The following is a 22,814-nucleotide window of genomic DNA, read 5'->3' as shown; positions in this document are numbered from 1 at the left end:
TTTAAGAATTTATAATAATAACCCTTTAAAAATGTAAGTTTGTTCAAAACCGGGTTAAAGTATCTAACCTTAATATTTACTTAACCAATGTTAAGTAATAAGGTGGGGAAAATGCTGAAATGCAAGTTCCATTGGGCTAAAGATACTAAAACGGGTCTTTAACGAGTGTTCGGGTTGTTGGTTCGGGTCTTGACGAATGGTCAAACCCAAAGTCAACTTTCCAAAATATTAATTGTTATGAGATAACTCACAAAAACTTTATAGGACTTAACCAAGTATGTAGATCTATTGTTTAGAACTAACAACGCACGTTAAGCGAGTAAAAATCGGATCGGTTCGGTTTCCATCTCACAACAAGTTCATAAATGAATTCCACATACCCATATATCATAGATCTTGTATAAAAATGTAAAAAATGAAAATATTTAAGTTCTACAACTAAAAAGTCAACAACAAGTATTTTTAACAAAAGTTCGGTTTGGTTCGGTTTCCATCTCACAATGAGTTCATAGATGGTCTCCACATACCCAAGACTTGTAAATGTGACTAACAAACTAAAATAAGCAGAAGTTAGGCATAAATAATATGTATAAATAAGTTATGTGTGTGTGTATATATATCAAGAACTCGAAGTCCTCCATGAAGCCTTGCCTTATGACGTTCGAAACTCAACCAACCGGAGTCGGTGAAGTAACTAACAAAGGTAACAAGGGGTGTGTATTATATATATGTTGTACCACCATATTCAAGAGTTAGTAATGTTAGATGAACAAGCTCAATTAAAGATAAAACTCAGTTTGACTTTTAGAAGTCAAACCTTCAAGAACACAATGAAAATAACCTTAAGATCTTTGAATTTGAGAGAGAAATTTGGAGTTGTAGCAGAGATTAATGGATGGAAAGGGTGGTGTATATATAGGGTAAGTTGAAATGGTCAAGCATAAAGGGTCTTGCATGAAAATTGGGTGTTTTGGTCACATGTATGCATAAAAATTAGCAAAAACGGGCTGATGTGCAAGTGTGCCTTCGCGCTACGCGACCGGGTCGTCGCGCCCCACGAAGGGGTTATTTTCCAGATTTCCAAAAATGGCAGTTTTGGTCCCCGAAGTTCGTTTTAAATGATTTTTAAGCGTTTTAAAGACTGAAATGAATGTTTTCAAGACCCAACAAGTGTAAAACAATATTGAAACATAAATCCATCATTTTTATTATATCAAAGGTTTCGGTTTACAAAACGGGTCGGTTTACATAAATAAAGTTTACAAAACGAATACTATTCATACCCGAAATTAACAAAAGTCACATTATCATCCTAAGGTCATAACGTACAAGGTAACAGGTAACTCATGTCCCTCTAACTCTATCTTACAGTCCTTAACCATTTTTACTATTTTAACCGAAATGTAACTAACGGTTTCTACCATAAAGGTTTCGGACTCTCGACAACATTTCATTTTAGCTAAATTACTAAAGGGCGCGGCTACGAAACTTTTGTTCGCACCTGAATCAAATAATACAGAAGCGGAAACACCGTTTACTAGAAACGTGTAACACCCCGGCTTTAAGCGGAATACGCCCGGGTGCAACGTACAGATCACTCATAAGCTCGTAACACTATTAATCGTGACGATATATTTATTTTATTTCATAATTTCGCAAGTACACAAATAGTTTGATAATGAGAAAAAAAACATCACATCTAAATGAAGCAAATATTATTCATTGAAATAATCCTAAGGTATAACTAATTTTCTTGTCCTGGCACTTCGTCGTATCAACCTGCAGCACGTTTAAAATAATATATTTGGTCAACAACACATGTTGGTGAGTTTTCATAAGTTTTTGCGTATATAAATATATATAAAATGTGTGATTCAACGATTGTCGTGCAATAAACATTCAAACATAATGTAAATGAAATCAAATAGTGTCGTCCTCCCGTTCATTTAGCCGAAGCCGCAGAAGTCGGGGAAATGAGAACCATCTTACGTAAACAACCGAAGTCGTAACGTTAGACGGCGCAGGTGCGTCCCGTCGGACCCTCCCACTATGTGTATGCATTTGCGTCACTTCCACCATAAAAACAGTAAACACGTTGCAAGCAAGTTCACGTATAATCATAAACAATATGCAAGAATAATATTAACATGTACGATAAATGTGAATCATTTTGTAAATAAGTGCATAACTAACGAAATAAAAACTTGTAACATGCTACACCCCAAAAATATTTAAAGAGTTAAAAAGGGGTTATGAAAAACTCACATGTTAAGTAAGCGAGTCGAGAGCGAAAAATGCCTTTAAGCAAGTGAACCGACAAACTTTGGTTCAACAAACGACCCTAGATAAATAAATAGCTAGGCTTAAAAATAATTTGCGAAAAGAAAGTAATTTGGCGAGGACGTTCGGTTTATGACAAAGCAATTTATAAAGAAAATATATATATAAATATATATATATTAGGTTTATTAAAAAAGGCTTTTAGTTATTTGATTTGTTAAGTTAATTTATTTTAGTCCTGGAAAAATAAATGGGTTATAATAAATATTAATTAATTTAGGTGAGTCCGGTTTGTTCCAACCAAACAATTTAGAAAACTAGTTTAACGAGTGGTTCGTTTTTTTAGTCGAACACGAACCCGGTTATTGAGTCGGGTTTGTGAGTAACATAATTTGAAAAATATGAAGTAGTATGTTAAAAAATGTTTGTTCTTGATTATTAGTTTGTAAATATAAAAGTTGACTTTTAAACATAAATTCATAAACCGAACATAAGCGAGCCGATTACAAAGGATGATATGTCTCTATGAATGTCGTTTGGGTTGTCATCATGGAAACAATCGTTATGCGTAATGACAAGAAATAAACATTACCCGGGGATTGTATCACAAAAGAAGAAGAAAATAATACTTCTTGAGAAGTTGTCTTTTGAAAGTCAAACTTAAGACTTGAGAGAAATTGACAAGCTTGAATGATTTTGAGTGTAAATTAGTTGTGCAAGGAATGTAGAGAATGAATGAGCTTTATATAGGCTCAAAATCGTTAATAACAAGGTCAAGTGTGTTAATTTGATGGCTAGTCAAGAGGCTAGTCATAAGGCTTGAAACATGGTTTTGACTAGTTGAATGTCTTTTATGGCCAATTAAATGTCTTTGACTCAATTTATGAAAAAATTGATATAATACTTAAGATGAAATTTGTAACATCATAAATAACAAAATAACATAAAAAAACATGAAAAACATCATGAACATAAATATAAAAATAATTCACCATTTTATTAATAAATAAAGACCGGAAAGATGTCAAATTTTAAATGGGTCGGGTTTTTTTTGGGTTTCATAAATGATGAATGTCACAGGATTCACAACTTTTAGAAATCTCGTCCCGAAATTAAAATAAAAATAAAAAAAGAAAACAGCTACTACATGGAGTTGTTAAAAGTTTTAATAAATTTTATATATGTGTGAAAAATAAAATCAATAAATAAACAAATTAATAACATTGATCTTTGAATGACTAAAACAACGCTACAAATGCGATGTATGTCAATGGCACTTATATATAGGATGTACCATCGGCGTATCCACCATGCTTTTATCATACTGCATTTGTCTCGTTTCCCAAAATCATTCCAAGTTCCGAGTTATTCCACACAACTGTACTTATTATGTTTTCCATGCGAGAACTTCGATAATTACGTGTCGACTCATAATTACCTTTATCGTCGGATGGTCTACATAATTCGTCCCAATGTGTGGGTTTTAAGATAAGTAAATAAATTCTTATATGAAAGCTTGAATATCAAGAACAATGAAGTATAAGGATCAAAACTAACAAAACAATATATAAGCAAACCCTTGGGGTCAAGGATTACACGAATATATTAGGTAAAAATTAAAAATTAAACTATTGAAGTTTATTAGAATAAATGATGTTATTGGGGTTTAAAATGAAATAAATAGTGTTATTAAGGTTAAAACGATCTTACTGAGGTTTAAAACAAAATAGACGAAACTATTGAAGTTAAAATGAAATAAGCGAATCTCTAGAGTAACACACAATGATAAACTTAATGAATGAAATATTAAAGTCATCAGCATTGCAATACATAAATGGAATATTGTGGGTCAAGAATAGATGGGTGACTTGAACTAACAAAATATAACCAAGTGAATCGATACAGCGTTGATTTCAAGAATAAACGACACTTTTGTTGTCAAAATATCAAAATAGATTAAGTTTTTGGGGTCAATAATGACACACTAAACAAGTGAAAATTTCATATAAAGTAAAGTATCAACATGAATAAATGCGACATTGAGATTATGAATAACAAAGTGAACAGTTGAAACTTCAAGATTGAGAATAACAAAGTAAAACATTGTAATCAAATTGATGATACATTAAGATCAAGAATAACAAGATGGTTTGATAAAACATTGAGCGGGAAAACAACCAAACAAATAACCAAATCAATTCATGTAAAGTAAATATTATATGACATGTGACTTCTACTAGATAGCTATGATCATAGTCCTGGTTATAAATAAACGAATCTGTTTAGAGGTAACCGGTAATGGATAGCCAAAGGTAGAAATACAGTTTCTATTAGATAACTATGTACACAACCATGTTCATAGTCCCAACTTCCACTAAACGATTACGTTCATGGGAAATCAGTCGTAGACCGCGAGATCGAGGTAACAAAAGTAAACCAATTCGACAAATGACTATAAGTATTATAAAAGATGCATGTACTTGTGTGTTTCGTGCTTGAGAGTAAACATGAACGAAAATAGGTTAACAATCAATAAATAACAAAACTCAAATACAAATTCCATAACAACCTTCGAAGAAATTAGATACATAATATTACTTCGATTACATCCAGATAGAATTATATATAAAAAAATGCATGAAGAAGAAGTTAAAGAAAAACAAAATGAAGCTTGCGATATTGTCTTCTCGAAGGTAGGTTGGTTTGAGGTATGAAGGCTAGGGTGAGGGCGGTGCCATGATTTGTTAACTAAAACTCGTTGGCGTTGAGGAATGGGGGAAGAAAAATGATTTTTAACATTCATTTTAATTCATGAAAATCGGTTGCAAACGTGATATTTTTATAATTCAAAGTTATAATTTCTGTATGATAAATGAAAGTCCTTAATTAGTACTAAGGCTTGCGAACTATATGAAAATTTTTATGTAAAATAAAGGATTCCCTTTTGGTGGTGTCCTATGAAATCTTTAGAGAGAATCGCCAAATAAAATGACTTTTTTTATAGAAATTTTATAGTGATAATGTAATAGCCTCATGAGCGTAGTACTTGTTTGAAACAAAAGATTTTATTTAAAGATTTCATTTAACCTTGGAAAATATTATATATAAAAAAATAATAATGGTAATAGTAATAATAATACTAGTAATAATAGTAGTGATGATAATAATAATAACATTAATAATAGTAATGATACAACAACAACAACAATTATTATTTTTATTATTTTAATAAAAATCCATTTGATTTGACTTAAAGTCTTTTCTGTAAAAAATCAACTTAAATAAACACTTGTGAATTAGTTATTTTAAAATAGTCTAGGATTTGAATTGAAATTATAAGCGTAATGTATTCATAAAAAAATGAATGCGGAGAAACATGTGTGGTTTAAAAAAAATGGTATGTTTGATAAGTAGAAAGGGACTAAGTATTGGCGCAAGGCTAAGAATGAGCTTCAAGTGGCTAGGGAATGCGGTTTAGGGTATTGCATGGCAAAACACAAGTTAGGCGTTTCTGAGCATTGTTGGTGTGTTTGGGTCAATATAATGTAGTAGGCTCGCAACATGAGCTTATGGTAAAACATAAAGTGTGGTAAATGGTTGAGTAATGGGTCGTGAGAAGCATTTCGATATTGTGAGGCGATTGAGTGGTGACGTATAAACGATCTATACAAAGGCTATGTGTTCCGTGCAGTTTTTTTTTTTTTTTGGTTGGGTTGTCTTTGGGTATATTGAGTTTGTGTTGGGTTTTAGATTGATTAGGGCATAGATTTGGTGTTTGTGCTTGTTGTTGTGATTGGTGTTGATGAGTTTTAATGCATTTGGGTCATCATGGTCGGGATAACGACTGCCTATTGTTTGAAAATTTGGGCTGCCAATTTACAGGTTGAGTTTCGAGGGCGAAGTCGAGGAAAACGAGAAGACATGCTGCGAAGCGGAAATGATTCGCGTGACACAGAACGTAAATATCAAATCTGAATTACAAACCAAAAGAAACACTACATGAAACATTCAGAAACCTTAATTACTCTATATAAATCATAAAAAAATAATAAATAAATAAAATTACCTGAAGCAATATTTGAATTTGAGTTTCAAATGTCCATGGCCCAACAAGAGTTTTCGCAATTCAGTAAGAATTTCATAAATAATAAAATTAAAACTATATCAAATTTGAAATCAGAATATCCATGAACCACGGTGGATTTTCGTATCCGAATACAAACTTATATAAACAGTAAAATCGAATTGAAAATCGAGTGTTCGTGTATCACCATGACTTTTTGAATTTTCAGTTAAACCAAAATAATAACTGAATATCTGAATAAAGAAAACAAATTGAAAATCGACTATTCCTGTACCAAAATGACTTTTCAAATTTTCAATTAAAACCATAATATAAACAATTGAGTCTTTGGAATCACACATTGCATATACCACCATGACTTATATGCAATTTTTAAGAGTAAGATGAAACCACTTTCTATTCACAAAAGAAAATAATCACGTTTGATAACTTAAAGTAGCAATTCGTATGACGTTTAGTATGGTATGTTTTGGCCTAAAAGTTTCAGCACCCTTTTCATACCCTCCAGGTAAGGAACTAGGTCTCGCGGTTGATTGTGATTTATACGTATTGCTTATCCTTAGGTTTGATACTTTGGTGCCAAGGTTTAAAAAAAACAAATGTGTCCTTCCAGTTACTACATACCCGTCATGTAAAAGCATCTTTGATGACAATGAAAAGTCAAAATATCAAAACACGAATTATTACATTAAACATCAAAAATTCGTTGAAAAAAAATATATAAATGATTACAAAATTGCTTAGGCATAAGCCTTAGAGTTTGTTTGTGAGTAAGTGTACATGCGACGTTATAAAATATGATAAATATACTTGAAGCGTATGACAATCTTAAAAGATGCGGGCACATAACACATAGATTATACATGCAATTGGGGCCCTAAAAATAAACTATAACTATACTAGGTCGTTACGTCTAACCACCTATCTTATAGCCACGGCTTTAATACCAATCTGTAACACCCCGGCTTTAAGCAGAATACGCCCGGGTGCAACGTACAGATCACTCATAAGCTCGTAACACTATTAATCGTGACAATATATTTATTTTATTTCATAATTTCGCAAGTACACAAATAGTTAGATAATGGGACAAAAAAACATTACATCTAAATGAAGCAAATATTATTCATTGAAATAATCCTAAGGTATAACTAATTTTCTTGTCCTGGCACTTCGTCGTATCAACCTGCAGCACGTTTAAAATAATATATTTTGTCAACAACACATGTTGGTGAGTTTTCATAAGTTTTTGCGTATATAAATATATATAAAATGTGTGATTCAACGATTGTCGTGCAATAAACATTCAAACATAATGTAAATGAAATCAAAGAGTGTCGTCCTCCCGTTCATTTAGCCGAAGCCGCAAAAGTCGGGGAAATGAGAACCATCTTACGTAAACAACCGAAGTCGTAACGTTAGACGGCGCAGGTGCGTCCCGTCGGACCCTCCCACTATGTGTATGCATTTGCGTAACTTCCACCATATAAACAGTAAACACGTTGCAAGCAAGTACACGTATAATCATAAACAATATGCAAGAATAATATTAACATGTACGATAAATGTGAATCATTTTGTAAATAAGCGCATAACTAACGAAATAAAAACATGTGACATGCTACACCCCAAAAATATTAAAAGAGTTAAAAGGGGTTATGAAAAACTCACATGTTAAGTAAGCGAGTCGAGAGCGAAAAATGCCTTTAAGCAAGTGAACCGACAAAGTTTGGTTCAACAAACGACCCTAGAAAAATAAATAGCTAGGCTTAAAAAGAATTTGCGAAAAGAAAGTAATTTGGCGAGGACGTTCGGTTTATGACAAAGCAATTTATAAAGAATATATATATATATATGTACATATATATATATTAGGTTTATTAAAAAGGCTTTTGGTTATTTGATTTGTTAAGTTAATTTATTTTAGTCTTGGAAAAATAAATGGGTTATAATAAATATTAATTAATTTAGGTGAGTCCGGTTTGTTTCCAACCAAACAATTTAAGAAAACTAGTTTAACGAGTGGTTCGTTTTTTAGTCGAACACGAATCCAGTTATTGAGTCGGGTTTGTGAGTAACATAATTTGAAAAATATGAAGTAGTATGTTAAAAAATGTTTGTTCTTGATTATTAGTTTGTAAAAATAAAAGTTGACTTTTAAACATAAAATTCATAAACCGAACATAAGCGAGCCGATTACAAAGGATGATATGTCTCCATGAATGTCGTTTGGGTTGTCATCATGGAAACAATCGTTATGCGTAATGACAAGAAATAAACATTACCCGGGGATTGTATCACAAAAGAAGAAGAAAATAATACTTCTTGAGAAGTTGTCTTTTGAAAGTCAAACTTAAGACTTGAGAGAAATTGACAAGCTTGAATGATTTTGAGTGTAAATTAGTTGTGCAACGAATGTAGAGAATGAGTGAGCTTTATATAGGCTCAAAATCGTTAATAACAAGGTCAAGTGTTTTAATTTGATGGCTAGTCAAGAGGCTAGTCATAAGGCTTGAAACATGGTTTTGACTAGTTGAATGTCTTTTATGGCCAATTAAATGTCTTTGACTCAATTTATGAAAAAATTGATATAATACTTAAGATGAAATTTGTAACATCATAAATAACAAAATAACATAAAAAAAACATGAACAACATCATGAACATAAATATAAAAATAATTCACCATTTTATTAATAAATAAAGACCGGAAAGATGTCAAATTTTAAAATGGGTCGGGTTTTTTTTTTGGGTTTTAAAAATGATGAATGTCACAAAACGTACCTGTCACGACATCCGGAATTTGCTTGGCTTGCTCTTGAGTCAGCATGTAGGCTCTAGTTCTTGGTCTATCCTAATCAGCATCCTTCTTTTCACTTCCTCCAGTTTGACCGCCCGTACAAGCCCTCGCTAGGTGGCCAGTCTGACAGCACCTATAACATGCGGGCCTTGCATGGCAATCCTGAGCAAAATGCCCCACCTTCCTACACTTGTAACATGCATTTGACCCTAACCGGCATTCCCCTCCATGGGATTTCCCACACTTATAGCACACATCAGAACCGGTGCCCCACTTGCACTCGCCACCGTGCATCTTACCGCGGGTCTTGCACGACTTCTTTTCCCACACCTTCTGTTTCTTATCCTTTGAGTTCAACAACTGAGTACCGGGTCGTTTAACATGATTGACCCACTTTTTCTCTTTCTTTTCTTCTTCCACCACAACATCATCCGCAGCCAGGTCTGCATAAACCATCTTTGCAAGCTCGACAACAGAGTCAAAGGTAGCAGGTTTACTCGTCCTGACTTGCGTGCGGACTTTCTGTGGCAATCCCCTGACATAGCACTTAATTCTCTTAGCTTCAGGGTTGACCATATCAGGCACCAACCTAGACATTCGATTGAGCTCGGTGGTGTACTCACGATGTGTCATTGTTCCAGCTTTCAAGTTCAGGAACTTCATCTTCGCCTTCTCAACCTCGGAGCCAACACAAAATTTCTTCATAACCAGTTCTTTCAGATCCTCCCACTTTATAGCCTTGGTTTCCTCTTGACTCTTCCTCTGCTCAATCGATTCCCACCAGTACATCGCCTCATCACCAAATGATTGGGTGGCGTAACCGACAGCTTGGTTAGGGCGACACTCGCTGATTCGAATAATTTAATCCATGGCAGTTATCCATTTAAGAGTAGCGATTGCGTCTCCCAGACCAGTCAGTTTCGGCGGGTCCTATACCTTGAAGGACTTATAGTTGGACCCACCTCGGCCTTCTTTCTTGTCACCAGCTTTCACAGACCTAACTCCACTCGAGGCCTCCCTTTTTTCTTCCTCATCTCTCCTACCATCACCACCTGTTCCTCAAGTAGTTCTTTCATGGCTTCCAGCAGACCCTCCAGGAGTAATATTCTTTACAGCAGTGGCTACAGCTTGGACAATAGCTGCTTGAATTGATGGATCCAGTTGAACCCCTTCGTTTTTATTCGTATCTCCCCCTGCTGCGCTTCCTTCATCTCCAGTGTTGGAAGTTGTTTTGACTGAAGGTCGTTGAACACGACGAGGCCTACCACGACGTCAAGTGCGACCTCCAGCTTTCACAATTCCTCCATCTCCCACATTTTCTCCCGTTCCAGCCATCGTATTCTAAAAGGGAAAACACAAACGTCATCACTCACGGGACTATTTAGTACAAGGATAGTAAGGCTAACAGGTAATAACAGTGGCCAGTTGTTATTAGCTGATCACGTTACTTTTCGTGTCCTATACACTTCCCTTCATGAGTCTATTTGTGCTGGTTCTACTTTAAACAGTTAATCAATCAAGGAAATCAATTAATCCTATATCTAATATTAACATACACTTTACCTTTGCTAGGATTGCTTGAGCGACACATGGCATTCTTGGACTGGCATCTTCTTTCTTTTCTTACTTAAATCCCATTCTATGCTCGAGTCTAAGCATATAGGATGCTTAAATCCCTCGAACTTTGCTCTGATACCAACTTGTAAGGCCCAATTATCGGTGCCTCACATTTGGACATTGGATTTACTCATAAATGCAGTTCATCATATCAGAGTTAATTTAAACATTCGCGAAAATTAAAAACATTCATAAAACATTACATTAATCCATAACTTGTTTTAAAACAACCATCTTGTCTTTCAAAATAAACCAAACATTAAACATGAATGCCTTGAGTCTTCTGATGTCAGCCTCTTATTCAATGCCACGTGTTCCCCACAAGCGAGCTGCCTCATCCTACTCACCTGCGTGCATACTAAAAGTCAGCTACGATGAGTGAGTTCTAGTTAATTAACTAACATACAATACATCCATACACATTCTTATATACACACCCGAAGGTACATATACATACATAGTTCTATACCATTCCTCGTACGTTCATACTATCATACTTTCCTTCTTTCCTTTTATACATACACATATACATATACTTCATCCTAAAACGTTCGCAGATATTATTAGGGTGTGTTCCCTACATTCGCGGATATTATTAGGGTCCATTCCCTACATTCATAGATATTATGAGGGTTCATTCCCTACATTCACGGATATTAATAGGGTCCGTTCCCTACATTCGCGGATATTATTAGGGTTCGTTCCCTTTCTAACCATACCTTCCATATCTTTCTATACTTTCGTAATTATAACTTCCATACGTACATACATCGTTTATATTTCATATATATATATATATATATATATATATATATATATCATATCTCTAAACTACCCCTTGACGGTACATGCAATATCCGAAGATCGTTCATGCATTGTCAAGCATTCATTCATACGTAATCATATAAGACATACACTTACCAATTAAGGTAGTTGTATTAACAATTCACATCGAGTATGCACACAGCCCCGAAAACATAACAAAAGTGGGGCTAGAAACTCACCTGGATCCTGTTGCGTTCGCCGTTAATCGTTATCCCCTTCTTTTATTGAGCACGGCTGACTGTTAAATATACTTATATGTTAATTAACCATATAATTTCCTAGGTTGGGCTCGTTTTTTAGTTCATGACAATGGGCTAGTTTATTTTAAATTAGATATAGGCTTAGCTTCATGAGGACTTAGTTAATTCAGGCCCAACTGTCCTCTATCTGGGCCCAACTGAGAATTGATCAGCCGAGAACCCCTTGGCAGGGAACTCGTGTCCGAGAACACTTTGGTTGACCGAGAACGTTGACCGAAAACCATAAACCTTGACCGAGAACCCCCAGTTTGACCGAGAACTCTCAGCTTTGACCGAGAACTCCCAGCCTCACCGAAAGTCATGGTGACCGAGTACTCAGGTCTGATGCTTTCAGTTCATGTTTTCTATCTAGATTTTCCTTTCTAGGCTTAGGTAACAATTTAACAGCCCATATCGTATATTTTTACCATCATTTCTACTCTCCTTAGCCGTTAAACGTCCAATATCATCCCACTATCAAGATTTAACCCGTTTCTAGCATAAAGCTTGGACCTCTATATTTTAAAACGTCCTAGGCTAGATCTAGGGTTTCCTTTATGAACCGTATCTAACCATGAGTCCACTAAGTCCATTTAAATCATCAAGTTTGCGATTTTATGAAAAATTTAGACCCGATCTACTATAGGGTTAAGTTTTATGGCAAACCGTTCATAAAAACGTAACCTTTAATCATAGAGAACGTACCTTTTTGATATTTCTAGGTTACGGCTAGCCTTGGTTATGAACCTTGATCTTGTATTTAGCTTGAGTAACCAATATCTATCGGTATTCGACTTGGATTTGGTCTTGGATCCCTCTCCTTCTCCCTCGGCGTAAATAGGAGAATGTGTGTGTGTTTATGGTTTAGGAAAATGTGTAGAATGGATGGAAATGGAAATAATTAGGGTTAAGGGGGTATTTATACTTCCTTACGCCCATGGACCTAAGACTCATCTTTCCTTTTTGGTCCATAATTACTTCCCTTTGATTAGCCTACTTATCATACCTTTATTATTTAATTATTTCCTAGCCAAATCAAGTAAACTCGATTATTATAAGAAATAATAAAAAATATTATTACTTGAAATTTTGGGATGTTACATAGGGTAGTGATCAAAGTTGTTTTCTATGTTTTATATCAAGAGTTTCATGAGTTTAAAAAGGTTTAACAAGTCAAACAATACAAACAAACAACCAAAATCCGGAAATAAGTGAGCTGGTGGGACTAGGCCATGCGCGACCAGGCCTCTCCCCTTGGTCCGCGCGGCGCGGCGCTTCCAGGGGGGTTGGTCCAGTTTGGTTCGCAAATCGTTTCGGGTCGTTTTCGAGTCATTTTAGGCGTTTTAAAGTGTTTTAATGACCACTAAAAGGTGTTTTCGAAATCCGAAAAGTGAGAGATGATTATGAAACATAAAAACCCATTATTTTATATTATTGAAAGATTCAGTTTACAAATTGGGTCGGGTTTTGATATAAAAGCAAATACAAAAAGAACCGAAAATGACGAATGTTACATAAAAGTTTTACGCAATTTGTAAAAGTGTAAAAGTTTTGTCGCCAAAGTCGTAAGCCTAAAAGTCTCGTGCCAAAAGTGTAAAGGTGTGAACTTTGGCGGCAAAAGTTCAAAGAACAAAACTTTCCAAGTCTAAAAGTCTTGTGCCAAAAATGTGAAGGTGTAAAACTTTGAGGCAAAAGTTTGAAGAATAAACTTGCAGCAACCAAAGTACAAAGAAGAAACTTATGGTGACCTAAGTACAAAGAAACTTTTGGTAGCCAAAGTAAAAAGAACAAACTTTTGGTGTTCAATGTACAAAGAACCAAAATTTAGTCCAAGTACAAATAACAAAATTTTGGTGGCCAAAGTATAAAGAATCAAACCTTGTAATAGGGATGAGCACAGTACCGACCGGTACCGGTACCGAAAATACCGATCCTGAAAATCGCAAATTCTTGGTACCGGTACCAAAATATTTGGTTCAGTACCGGGAAAGTACCGGTACCGAAGATAAAAAAATCGGGAAATACCGGTACCGTATCGATCCCGAAACTTAAACCTTTGGTACCGATTTATGACATTCGTCATTTTCGGTTTAACTTGTATTTGTACTTGTATCATAAACCCGACCCATTTTGTCTTTCGGATCCTTTGTTATTAATTAAATATTGGGTTTTATGTTTCACAATTGTGGGATCAAGAAAACACCCTTTATGGTGTCTTAAAACACCCTTTTATTATTAAAAACGACTTAAGACGAACTTCAGGGACCCAAATCGCCAAACAGCCAAAGCTAAAAGTGTTTTAAACTAATGGATAACCCTTACTTTTTCCACCATCATCCACCTAGTTTGACTATTTTAACCAATCAAAATGCATGCATAACTCTTATGGGTAACCTTTGTTTTTCCACTATAAATACAAGTCAAATGCACCCATTTTTGTTGCTCATTCTTCCTCAAAACTCTCCCAATCTAGATCTAAGTATTCATCTTTCAAACTCTTGATAGTTTGACTTCTCAAGGTCAAACTAATTCTAATCTTTGTTCTAACTAATTCTTGTTAATTAAAGCTTATTATTATAGTTTGTTTAAAGCATACTTCCCTTGTTTCCTTGGCTTTCCCTTCTCCGGCCATGGTCGGTTTAGGTGTATTGTAGACAAGGCTACATGGAGGACTATTATAGTCCTTGTTAACACTTTAAATTTGTTTAAGCTTATTATAATTGTTTTAGTTTCTAATCATTTTAGTTTACAAATCATTTTAATAGTTCAATGGTATTTGGGTATGTGGCAACCATCCTTGGTTTCATTCCGAGTCAAGGACAGACCAAAACCGAACTCTTGTTTAAATACTCTATTATTAACATGTTGTATGCAAGACTTGAGTATTATCATTCTTAAATTTATTTTAATAAGTTATGTGGTATTGGGTATGTGGTAACCATTCTCGGTCTTATTCCGAGTCAAGGACCGAGCCAAGACCGAACTAAACCGGGTTCACTCGCTTAAGACACACTAGTTGTGTTTTGGGCCACCGAATCTCGTATTTTTTCTCTAAAACTATATTATAAACTAATTTTAATTATTTTCTCAAAACACTTGGCATGTTGGATCCAACTTGGTTTTATAACAAGTTTGGACCAACAAAGCCAAACACTCGCTTAACGAACGTTGAGGTTCTTCCTAATAGAACTACACACTTGGTTAAGTTTTTTTTTGATTTCATTGAGTTATCTCATAACATTTATCACTTTGGAATCTCGGCTTCGGGTTTGACCAATTATCAAGACTCGAACCGACAAATCCGGACACTCGTAAAATCTCGTCTTAGTATCTATTTAACAAAGGGTTTTGCAATATCATAATTATACCCATATATTTACTTAACAAAGGTTAAGTAAAACTAACGAATAGAATACCGAGACCCGATTTCGAGTAAATTTACTTTTCAAAAACCGTTACTTTAATTGCTTATGTATTTACACTTTAACTCCCAAACTTTAATTATTTATCTTACTTGTCATGTTATTTTACTTTAAAACTTTTAAGACCATCTACTAATTCAAGACCTTTTTTAATATAGGTCTTGCTCGTTGAACTTACCTTTCAATTTATTCGCAAACTAATCCTTCAAGTTACTTATTTCATGTGAGTACATTTCATCCCCCGTTTTCACTTTTATACTTTGGGCGTAACATGCGTACTTATTCAAAACAAGAATGATTTAATATACTCGATCCTCAAACCACAAACTCTATGGTGTATGATACTTAGAATACTTGCTCTATTGTGTGTTATATGTTTCATATGTTTTACGTGCACGGGTGTTTATCTTGTTGTTATTGAGCCTCAATAAGTATGATCATACGCACCCCTAACTATTTAGCCTTGTGCTAGTAGAATAGGGTCTCATTATTCGAGTATGTTGGTTGTTATCGATTAGAAAGGATCCTCATTTATTTATGATTTATATACCGTAATTGTTGCTTTTATTTATAGTTTCATATACGAGTTGTGGATTTTGCCTCATAATATATATACTCAAAACTATGAAATTGCTCACCAACATACGTGTTGACAAATTATATTTTATGCATTGTTACAGGTTTAATTATTGGTTGATTGGAGTTTGGAAGATGCTACGTTATTTTGAGACCGTTTAGGTTATTAAAAGAATGAACAATTTATTTCTTGGGTTTGGTGTTATTTTGTATGAACGATGTTGTGTTACTTTTGATGATTAAATGAAGTGAATGAGTTGTTTAAATAGTCATTTTAATAATGTCTTGTGTTCTTGAGCAATCCGTTGCACCCCGACATGTTCCGCCGCTTTTGGTCGGGGTGTGACATGATTCGGTACCCGTATCGGCACTGTACCGGGACCAATTGGTATCAAGAACGATTTTGTTCATCCCTACCTTGTAAGTTTCTTTGTATTGATAACAGGTTGGAGACTCCACATTATGTGATGCTCGAACTTGATTCACTAAGGAACCCTGACACCTCCGCTTTTTACTAGGCCGGAAACTCGAAAGATCCAAACCCTCTTCTATAACTGCTTAAAACCGGCACGTCGCCGCGTGACGCAACTACAAGTCGGTAGGTATCAGTTCAATTCGATGCGCTAATGTAAAATTGAATATTGTGATCAATGTTAAAAGAAGAAAAGTGTTTGTGTTAAAAGTTAAAAATAATTTGTGACTAATTTGTAAAGTTTAAAAATGTTGTGTCAAAAAAAGAAAAGCTAAAAGTTTTATGCAACTTAGAAACTTTTAAACATTTTGTATTCAAGTTAAATGCTATAAGTTTTGTGTCAGTTGTAAGCTTAAAAAGAATGAAACATGTATGACCATAATATACCGTTAACAATTTTTCTTATAGTGAATAATTTTTTCTAATCTTTACTATCCATTACATAATTTAATGACTATGATTATTTTTTAGAGTGTGATGAAAAACTAACATTTTAATTATAACCTATATTATTATTATTATTATTATTTGCTAAAAATACAAATGTAATTTTATCTATATAAATAATATGCTTATTTGAAACTATAGGAACATTCGAGATTAACTAACATTCTAGAAACTGCTTATGCTTGTACTTAGACATATTGGTACCGTCAAAATATGTAGATTAAATATTAAAGATTGAAAATCTAAAATAGTATGGTAACTCAAATACCATTTTAAAGCGATTAATTCCAAAGGAAATTAATAAAACAAAGTCCAAAACAATTAAGGCCAATCCAACAATCATTGCTAAAACTATCAACTAAAATGGGGTATCTTTGTTAGTTAATGGGTCAAACTTAACACAACGAGAAAATCGATCTGACAGTCGTTTTAGACACATTATTATTTAGAACAACACTATCGTATTAGATGCATTAGCCTAAACAAGACACATTTTCCATAATTCGACATAACAGTCGACAAGTTTAACCCTAAATTTTGTTTTCCATATTAATACTCCAAAATTACATATTTACAAAGAAAAATACAAAAAAGCATATAATATAATTACCAACCCACTATATAAACTTATATCTTTTATTTTAACTTTAAACATTATCACTAAATACTTAATCAGATTATCGTATAACATAAAAAACAAGTAAAAATTACACGGATTAAATGTGTTATGTCCACCCGAACACAATCACAGATTTCATTTTTTGAACGACCAACTAAGTAACGCCGGGTACTTCGTACGCTGCCCCCATTGGCTAAAGGTAGCCCGAGCCGGTCACGAATCCGGACGGACGGAGCCCCTAGCGGTCCACCTATTAAGGGATTCATCGGATAAAACCCGACCTCACGCCCGCCAAATGGCACGATAGCGAGGAGTCGGTAAAACCGGGTGAGATCAAGACTCGAACCCTGGCAAGCTAGGGTCATCCCTCATATCTCCCATATAAATTGGTGATAGTGAGGTTTGAACCTTCGACCTCTCACTTGTGAAGTGAGTGCTCTACCATTGAGCCACATCCAATTTATCAATCACGAATTTCATACTAGGTTTACTATGCCATCGAATTTAAATGCGGAATTAAGTTAATTTTATTATTATTATTATGTGTAATTAATCATTTTATCTAAAAATCCATTCATCATATAAACAATCAAATATATGATTCGAATTAAAATTTTATAGTGTGAGCAATTTTCTTACCATTAGTAAGTAATTATTTTATTTGAAGTTTAAAATTTGAAAAAAAGAATTAAAGATATACATAATAATAATAATAATAATAATAATAATGTTAAAAAAAGAAAAGATATAGTTTTCTTTCCTAACAAGAAAGGATTCTAATCTCTATATATTCACTCATCCTCTTTACCCAAACCCTCACATTATTCATTCTCAAATCAAATACCCAAATCACCAAATTCATTCTTCAATCGATCTGCAATCAAGAATCATGAGTAATCAAGCGGAATCATCCGACTCGTAAGCAACCCTAATTCATCGATTTCGATTTAAAGTGTTTCAATTTTAATATAAAGATTTGATTTTTGACATAAAGTTTTGATTTTGAATGCAGTAAGGGGACAAAGAGAGACTACAGTACGGCGATATTGGAACGGAAGAAGGCTGCGAACAGGCTGGTGGTGGATGAAGCCATTAATGATGATAACTCTGTTGTGGCTTTGCATCCTGACACCATGGAGAAGCTGCAGTTGTTTAGAGGAGACACTATTCTCATCAAGGTAGCCTTTTTCTTTTATTATTATTATTATTATTGGTGGTGTTGATTTGGTGTTATAGGGTTGGGGTTTTGGATCTGATTTTAACCTGTTTGTGTTATGATCTAGTTATACGGGTGCTCGGGTCGGGGTCGTTTGTTTATTTAATTAAGTAGTTAAATGTTTTGTTTATATGGTTTTATAATTAGTTATTACATGGATATTTATGATTACTGCTTTTATATGTAATACTAGTTGTTATATAAATATATGTTAGTTACTAAAACAACAAGCTGGGGCTCGAGTTTGTTTAACCTTGGCTCGTTTACATTCCTAATCATAGATTCATGGGTTCATTGTTATTCTGAAGTTAGATGTGTATAGTCTTTGAATTGGTATGTTTGGTGAACTTGGATTGTGCTATTAGTTTAAAGATCAACTCTTTTTGCTGCTAGAGTGTTGAAGATAGAATATTAGGGTATAAGTTGGCTAAAATAACACTATGATATAAGTTTTTTTTTTTAAATAAATAAGTGTGACTTGTGGTTTGCTTTTTTATTCACCTCAAGATGTTAGTCATAGGATCTTCTATTTTGCTCACAAAACTTTATTTACTGAGATTTTTAATGATTTTTTTCTTTCTATTTACAGGGAAAGAAGCGAAAAGATACTGTCTGCATAGCTCTTGCTGACGACACTTGTGAAGAGCCCAAAATTAGGATGAACAAGGTTGTCCGGGCTAACCTACGAGTCAGGCTCGGTGATGTGATCTCCGTCCATCAGTGCCCTGATGTCAAGTATGGCAAACGGGTGCATATCCTTCCTGTTGATGATACCATTGAAGGTGTTACTGGCAATCTCTTTGATGCTTATTTGAAACGTAAGTTCGGTTTTAAAATATATTGTTTTGCAGATTAACTTATCATGCTTATGTTAATTATGTGCTAATATAAGATATATTTTGTTTTCAGCATACTTTTTGGAAGCATACAGACCTGTGAGAAAGGGCGACTTTTTCCTTGTGAGGGGAGGAATGCGGTCTGTTGAGTTTAAGGTTATCGAAACCGATCCTGCTGAGTATTGTGTTGTTGCGCCCGATACTGAGATCTTCTGTGAAGGCGAGCCGATTAGAAGGGAGGATGAAGATCGATTAGATGAAATCGGTTATGATGATGTGGGTGGGGTCCGCAAACAGATGGCACAAATCCGTGAGTTGGTGGAGTTGCCTTTAAGACATCCTCAGCTTTTCAAGTCAATTGGTGTCAAACCACCAAAGGGTATTCTTCTTTACGGACCTCCTGGGTCGGGTAAGACTTTGATTGCCCGAGCTGTCGCAAATGAAACTGGTGCGTTCTTTTTCTGTATAAACGGGCCGGAAATCATGTCGAAGATGGCTGGTGAAAGTGAGAGTAATCTTAGGAAAGCTTTTGAGGAAGCTGAGAAAAACGCTCCTGCAATTATTTTCATTGATGAAATTGATTCGATTGCTCCCAAACGTGACAAAACAAACGGAGAAGTTGAAAGAAGAATTGTCTCGCAGCTTTTGACTCTAATGGACGGGCTGAAATCACGGGCTCATGTTATTGTCATGGGTGCAACCAACAGGCCCAACAGCATTGACCCGGCTTTGAGGAGGTTCGGTCGGTTTGACAGGGAAATTGACATCGGTGTTCCTGATGAAGTGGGCCGGCTCGAGGTTCTCCGCATTCATACCAAGAACATGAAGCTGGCTGAGGACGTGGATTTGGAAAAGATTTCTAAGGAGACACATGGGTATGTGGGTGCTGATTTGGCGGCTTTGTGTACTGAGTCAGCACTTCAGTGTATTCGTGAGAAGATGGATGTGATCGATTTGGAAGACGAGTCAATTGATGCGGAGATTCTCAACTCAATGGCGGTTACAAATGAGCATTTTAGAACCGCTCTTGGTACAAGTAACCCGTCTGCTCTTCGTGAGACGGTGGTTGAAGTTCCTAATGTTAGTTGGGAAGATATTGGTGGGCTTGAAAATGTTAAGAGAGAGCTTCAAGAGGTATTATCACATCTTTATCTTAATTTGTTCTTTATAATATTATTTACGAGTTCGTTTCACAATGGTGTCCTAATATATATTAATCTGTTATGCAGACCGTACAATATCCAGTTGAGCACCCTGAGAAGTTCGAGAAATTTGGGATGTCACCATCCAAGGGAGTTTTGTTTTACGGGCCACCCGGGTGTGGTAAAACACTTCTAGCCAAGGCTATAGCCAATGAATGCCAAGCTAACTTCATCAGCATCAAGGGTCCAGAATTGCTAACCATGTGGTTTGGTGAAAGTGAAGCCAACGTTCGTGAAATCTTTGACAAGGCCCGTGGTTCCGCCCCTTGTGTCTTGTTTTTTGATGAGCTGGACTCCATTGCAACCCAGGTTTGTTATGTTCTGTTATATACAACATATTATAATATAAATATAAAGATGTATATATTAATTTAATTGCAATTGTTACAGAGAGGAAGCAGTCAAGGAGATGCAGGAGGTGCTGCTGACAGGGTTTTGAACCAGCTTCTGACTGAAATGGACGGGATGTCGGCCAAGAAGACGGTTTTCATCATTGGTGCAACTAACCGACCCGATATCATTGACCCAGCTCTTTTGAGGCCCGGTCGTCTTGACCAGCTAATTTACATTCCTCTCCCTGATGAGGAGTCTCGTTACTCGATTTTCAAGTCAGCTTTAAGGAAATCACCTGTTGCAAAAGACGTTGACCTTCACGCTCTTGCTAAATACACTCAAGGATTCAGCGGTGCTGATATCACCGAAATCTGCCAGCGTGCGTGTAAATACGCCATTCGTGAGAATATTGAGAAGGTAAGTGTAGATATTAAAGGGTATTTTAGTAATTTGATCGTAACTTTATAACTTAATAAATAAATGGTTTTTAAATTACAGGATATTGAGAGGGAGAAGAGGAGGAGCGAGAACCCGGAGGCTATGGAGGAGGATGTGGCGGATGAGGTGGCGGAGATTAAGGCAGCACATTTTGAGGAATCCATGAAGTTTGCGCGAAGGAGTGTTAGTGATGCTGACATTCGCAAATACCAGGCATTTGCTCAGACACTGCAGCAGTCCAGAGGGTTTGGGTCTGAGTTTAGGTTTGAGACGAGTGGTGCAGCCGCTGCTGCTGGTGGTGCTTCGGACCCGTTTGCTGCGTCTGCTGGTGCAGCTGATGATGATGATTTGTATAACTAAAGTTGAAGCACACTTTATCTTGAACTTTTGTTATCTACGTAAACTTTATGCTTTTGTTTTACATGACTTATTCCTCCTTGAATTTATGTTTATGAAATGTTTCTTGAATTTGTGGATTAAAATAGCTCTGTGAATGTCTTTTACTTTAATTCTTTGCAAGTGTTTTTTATTTTTGCGACTAGGCGTAGTAGAGGTTTGCGACTAAGCGTAGTGGTAACCATTTATCTAAAATTTATCTAATTCAAAACCCAGACTATCAAGTGCGAAACAAAACTCAACCGAAACCCATGGAAACGAAACATAGACACCGAACCGACCAAAAAAAACTAAACGAAACTGAACCGGAATAGAAAAACGACCAAAATGAAACAAAAAAACCGAAATGAAACCGAAAAACTGAGCAAAACGAAACAAAAAAGCGAAATACAACCGAAAAGCTGATCAAAACGAAACAAAAACACCGAATCGACCAAAACGAAACAAAATAACCGAAAAACTGACCAAAAAGAAAACAAAAAAAAAAGTGAAATGCAATTGAAAAGCTAACCAAAACGAAACAAAATCACCAAACTGACCAAAACGAAACAAAAAAACCGAAAAACTGACCAAAAAGAAAACAAAAAAAAAAGTGAAATGCAATCGAAAAGCTGACCAAAACGAATCAAAAACACTAAAACCGAAAACACTGACCGAAACGCAAAATATTAACCGAACTTGAACTGAAATGAAAAAGAAAAAACCGACCAAAACAAAACAAAGTAACTGAAAAGACTGAAACCTATGAGCTAAACTAAAACTTAAAGCTAAACCGAAATTTCCCAGATTTCTTTTTTCTTTCTTTTTTAATGAACCAGAATAACGGGGAAAACATTTTAGTTGTTTTACTGTTTTTGTTTTTTATTATATTTGAATTATAATATTTTTTAATTAATTTATTTGAATTTTTTAAGATTACCTTAACCTGGCCTTTATCCATCCTAACATTTTTTTTTGTTTAAATCAGCCCATGTATTATTTTTTTTTATAAAACACATCTAACTTTTATATA

General features: G+C 35.0%; 1 protein-coding gene across 1 annotated transcript; it reads left to right on the top strand.

Annotated features, from left to right (window-relative positions):
- Positions 1–18,223: 18,223 nt before the first annotated feature.
- LOC143547823 (cell division control protein 48 homolog D-like) lies at positions 18,224–21,826 on the top strand. The gene is made up of 7 exons (XM_077039147.1): positions 18,224–18,299; positions 18,394–18,559; positions 19,187–19,415; positions 19,507–20,567; positions 20,663–20,944; positions 21,026–21,385; positions 21,467–21,826. Exons 1-7 carry the CDS (start codon positions 18,271–18,273, stop codon positions 21,764–21,766), a joined length of 2,427 nt encoding a protein of 808 aa, XP_076895262.1. The 5' UTR covers positions 18,224–18,270; the 3' UTR covers positions 21,767–21,826.
- The last annotated feature ends 988 nt before the right edge of the window (positions 21,827–22,814 follow it).

This window comes from Bidens hawaiensis, unplaced genomic scaffold, assembly GCF_021521415.1.
Source record: "Bidens hawaiensis isolate Kalapana, Puna unplaced genomic scaffold, B.hawaiensis_p1.1 tig00014833_1, whole genome shotgun sequence".
In the NCBI taxonomy this organism is placed as follows: Eukaryota; Viridiplantae; Streptophyta; class Magnoliopsida; order Asterales; family Asteraceae; genus Bidens; species Bidens hawaiensis.
The sequence above is the reverse complement of the archived record's forward strand: the minus strand, read 5'-3'. Positions and strand labels throughout refer to the sequence as shown.

What these genes read in the sequence shown, in the direction of transcription:
- LOC143547823 (XM_077039147.1), top strand. Translation starts at nt 18,271, where the DNA reads ATGAGTAATCAAGCGGAATCATCCGACTC. An exon ending in CTTTGATGCTTATTTGAAAC is followed by an intron (nt 19,416 to 19,506) that starts GTAAGTTCGGTT and finishes TTTTGTTTTCAG; the next exon opens with CATACTTTTTGGAAGCATAC. An exon ending in TGGACTCCATTGCAACCCAG is followed by an intron (nt 20,945 to 21,025) that starts GTTTGTTATGTT and finishes CAATTGTTACAG; the next exon opens with AGAGGAAGCAGTCAAGGAGA.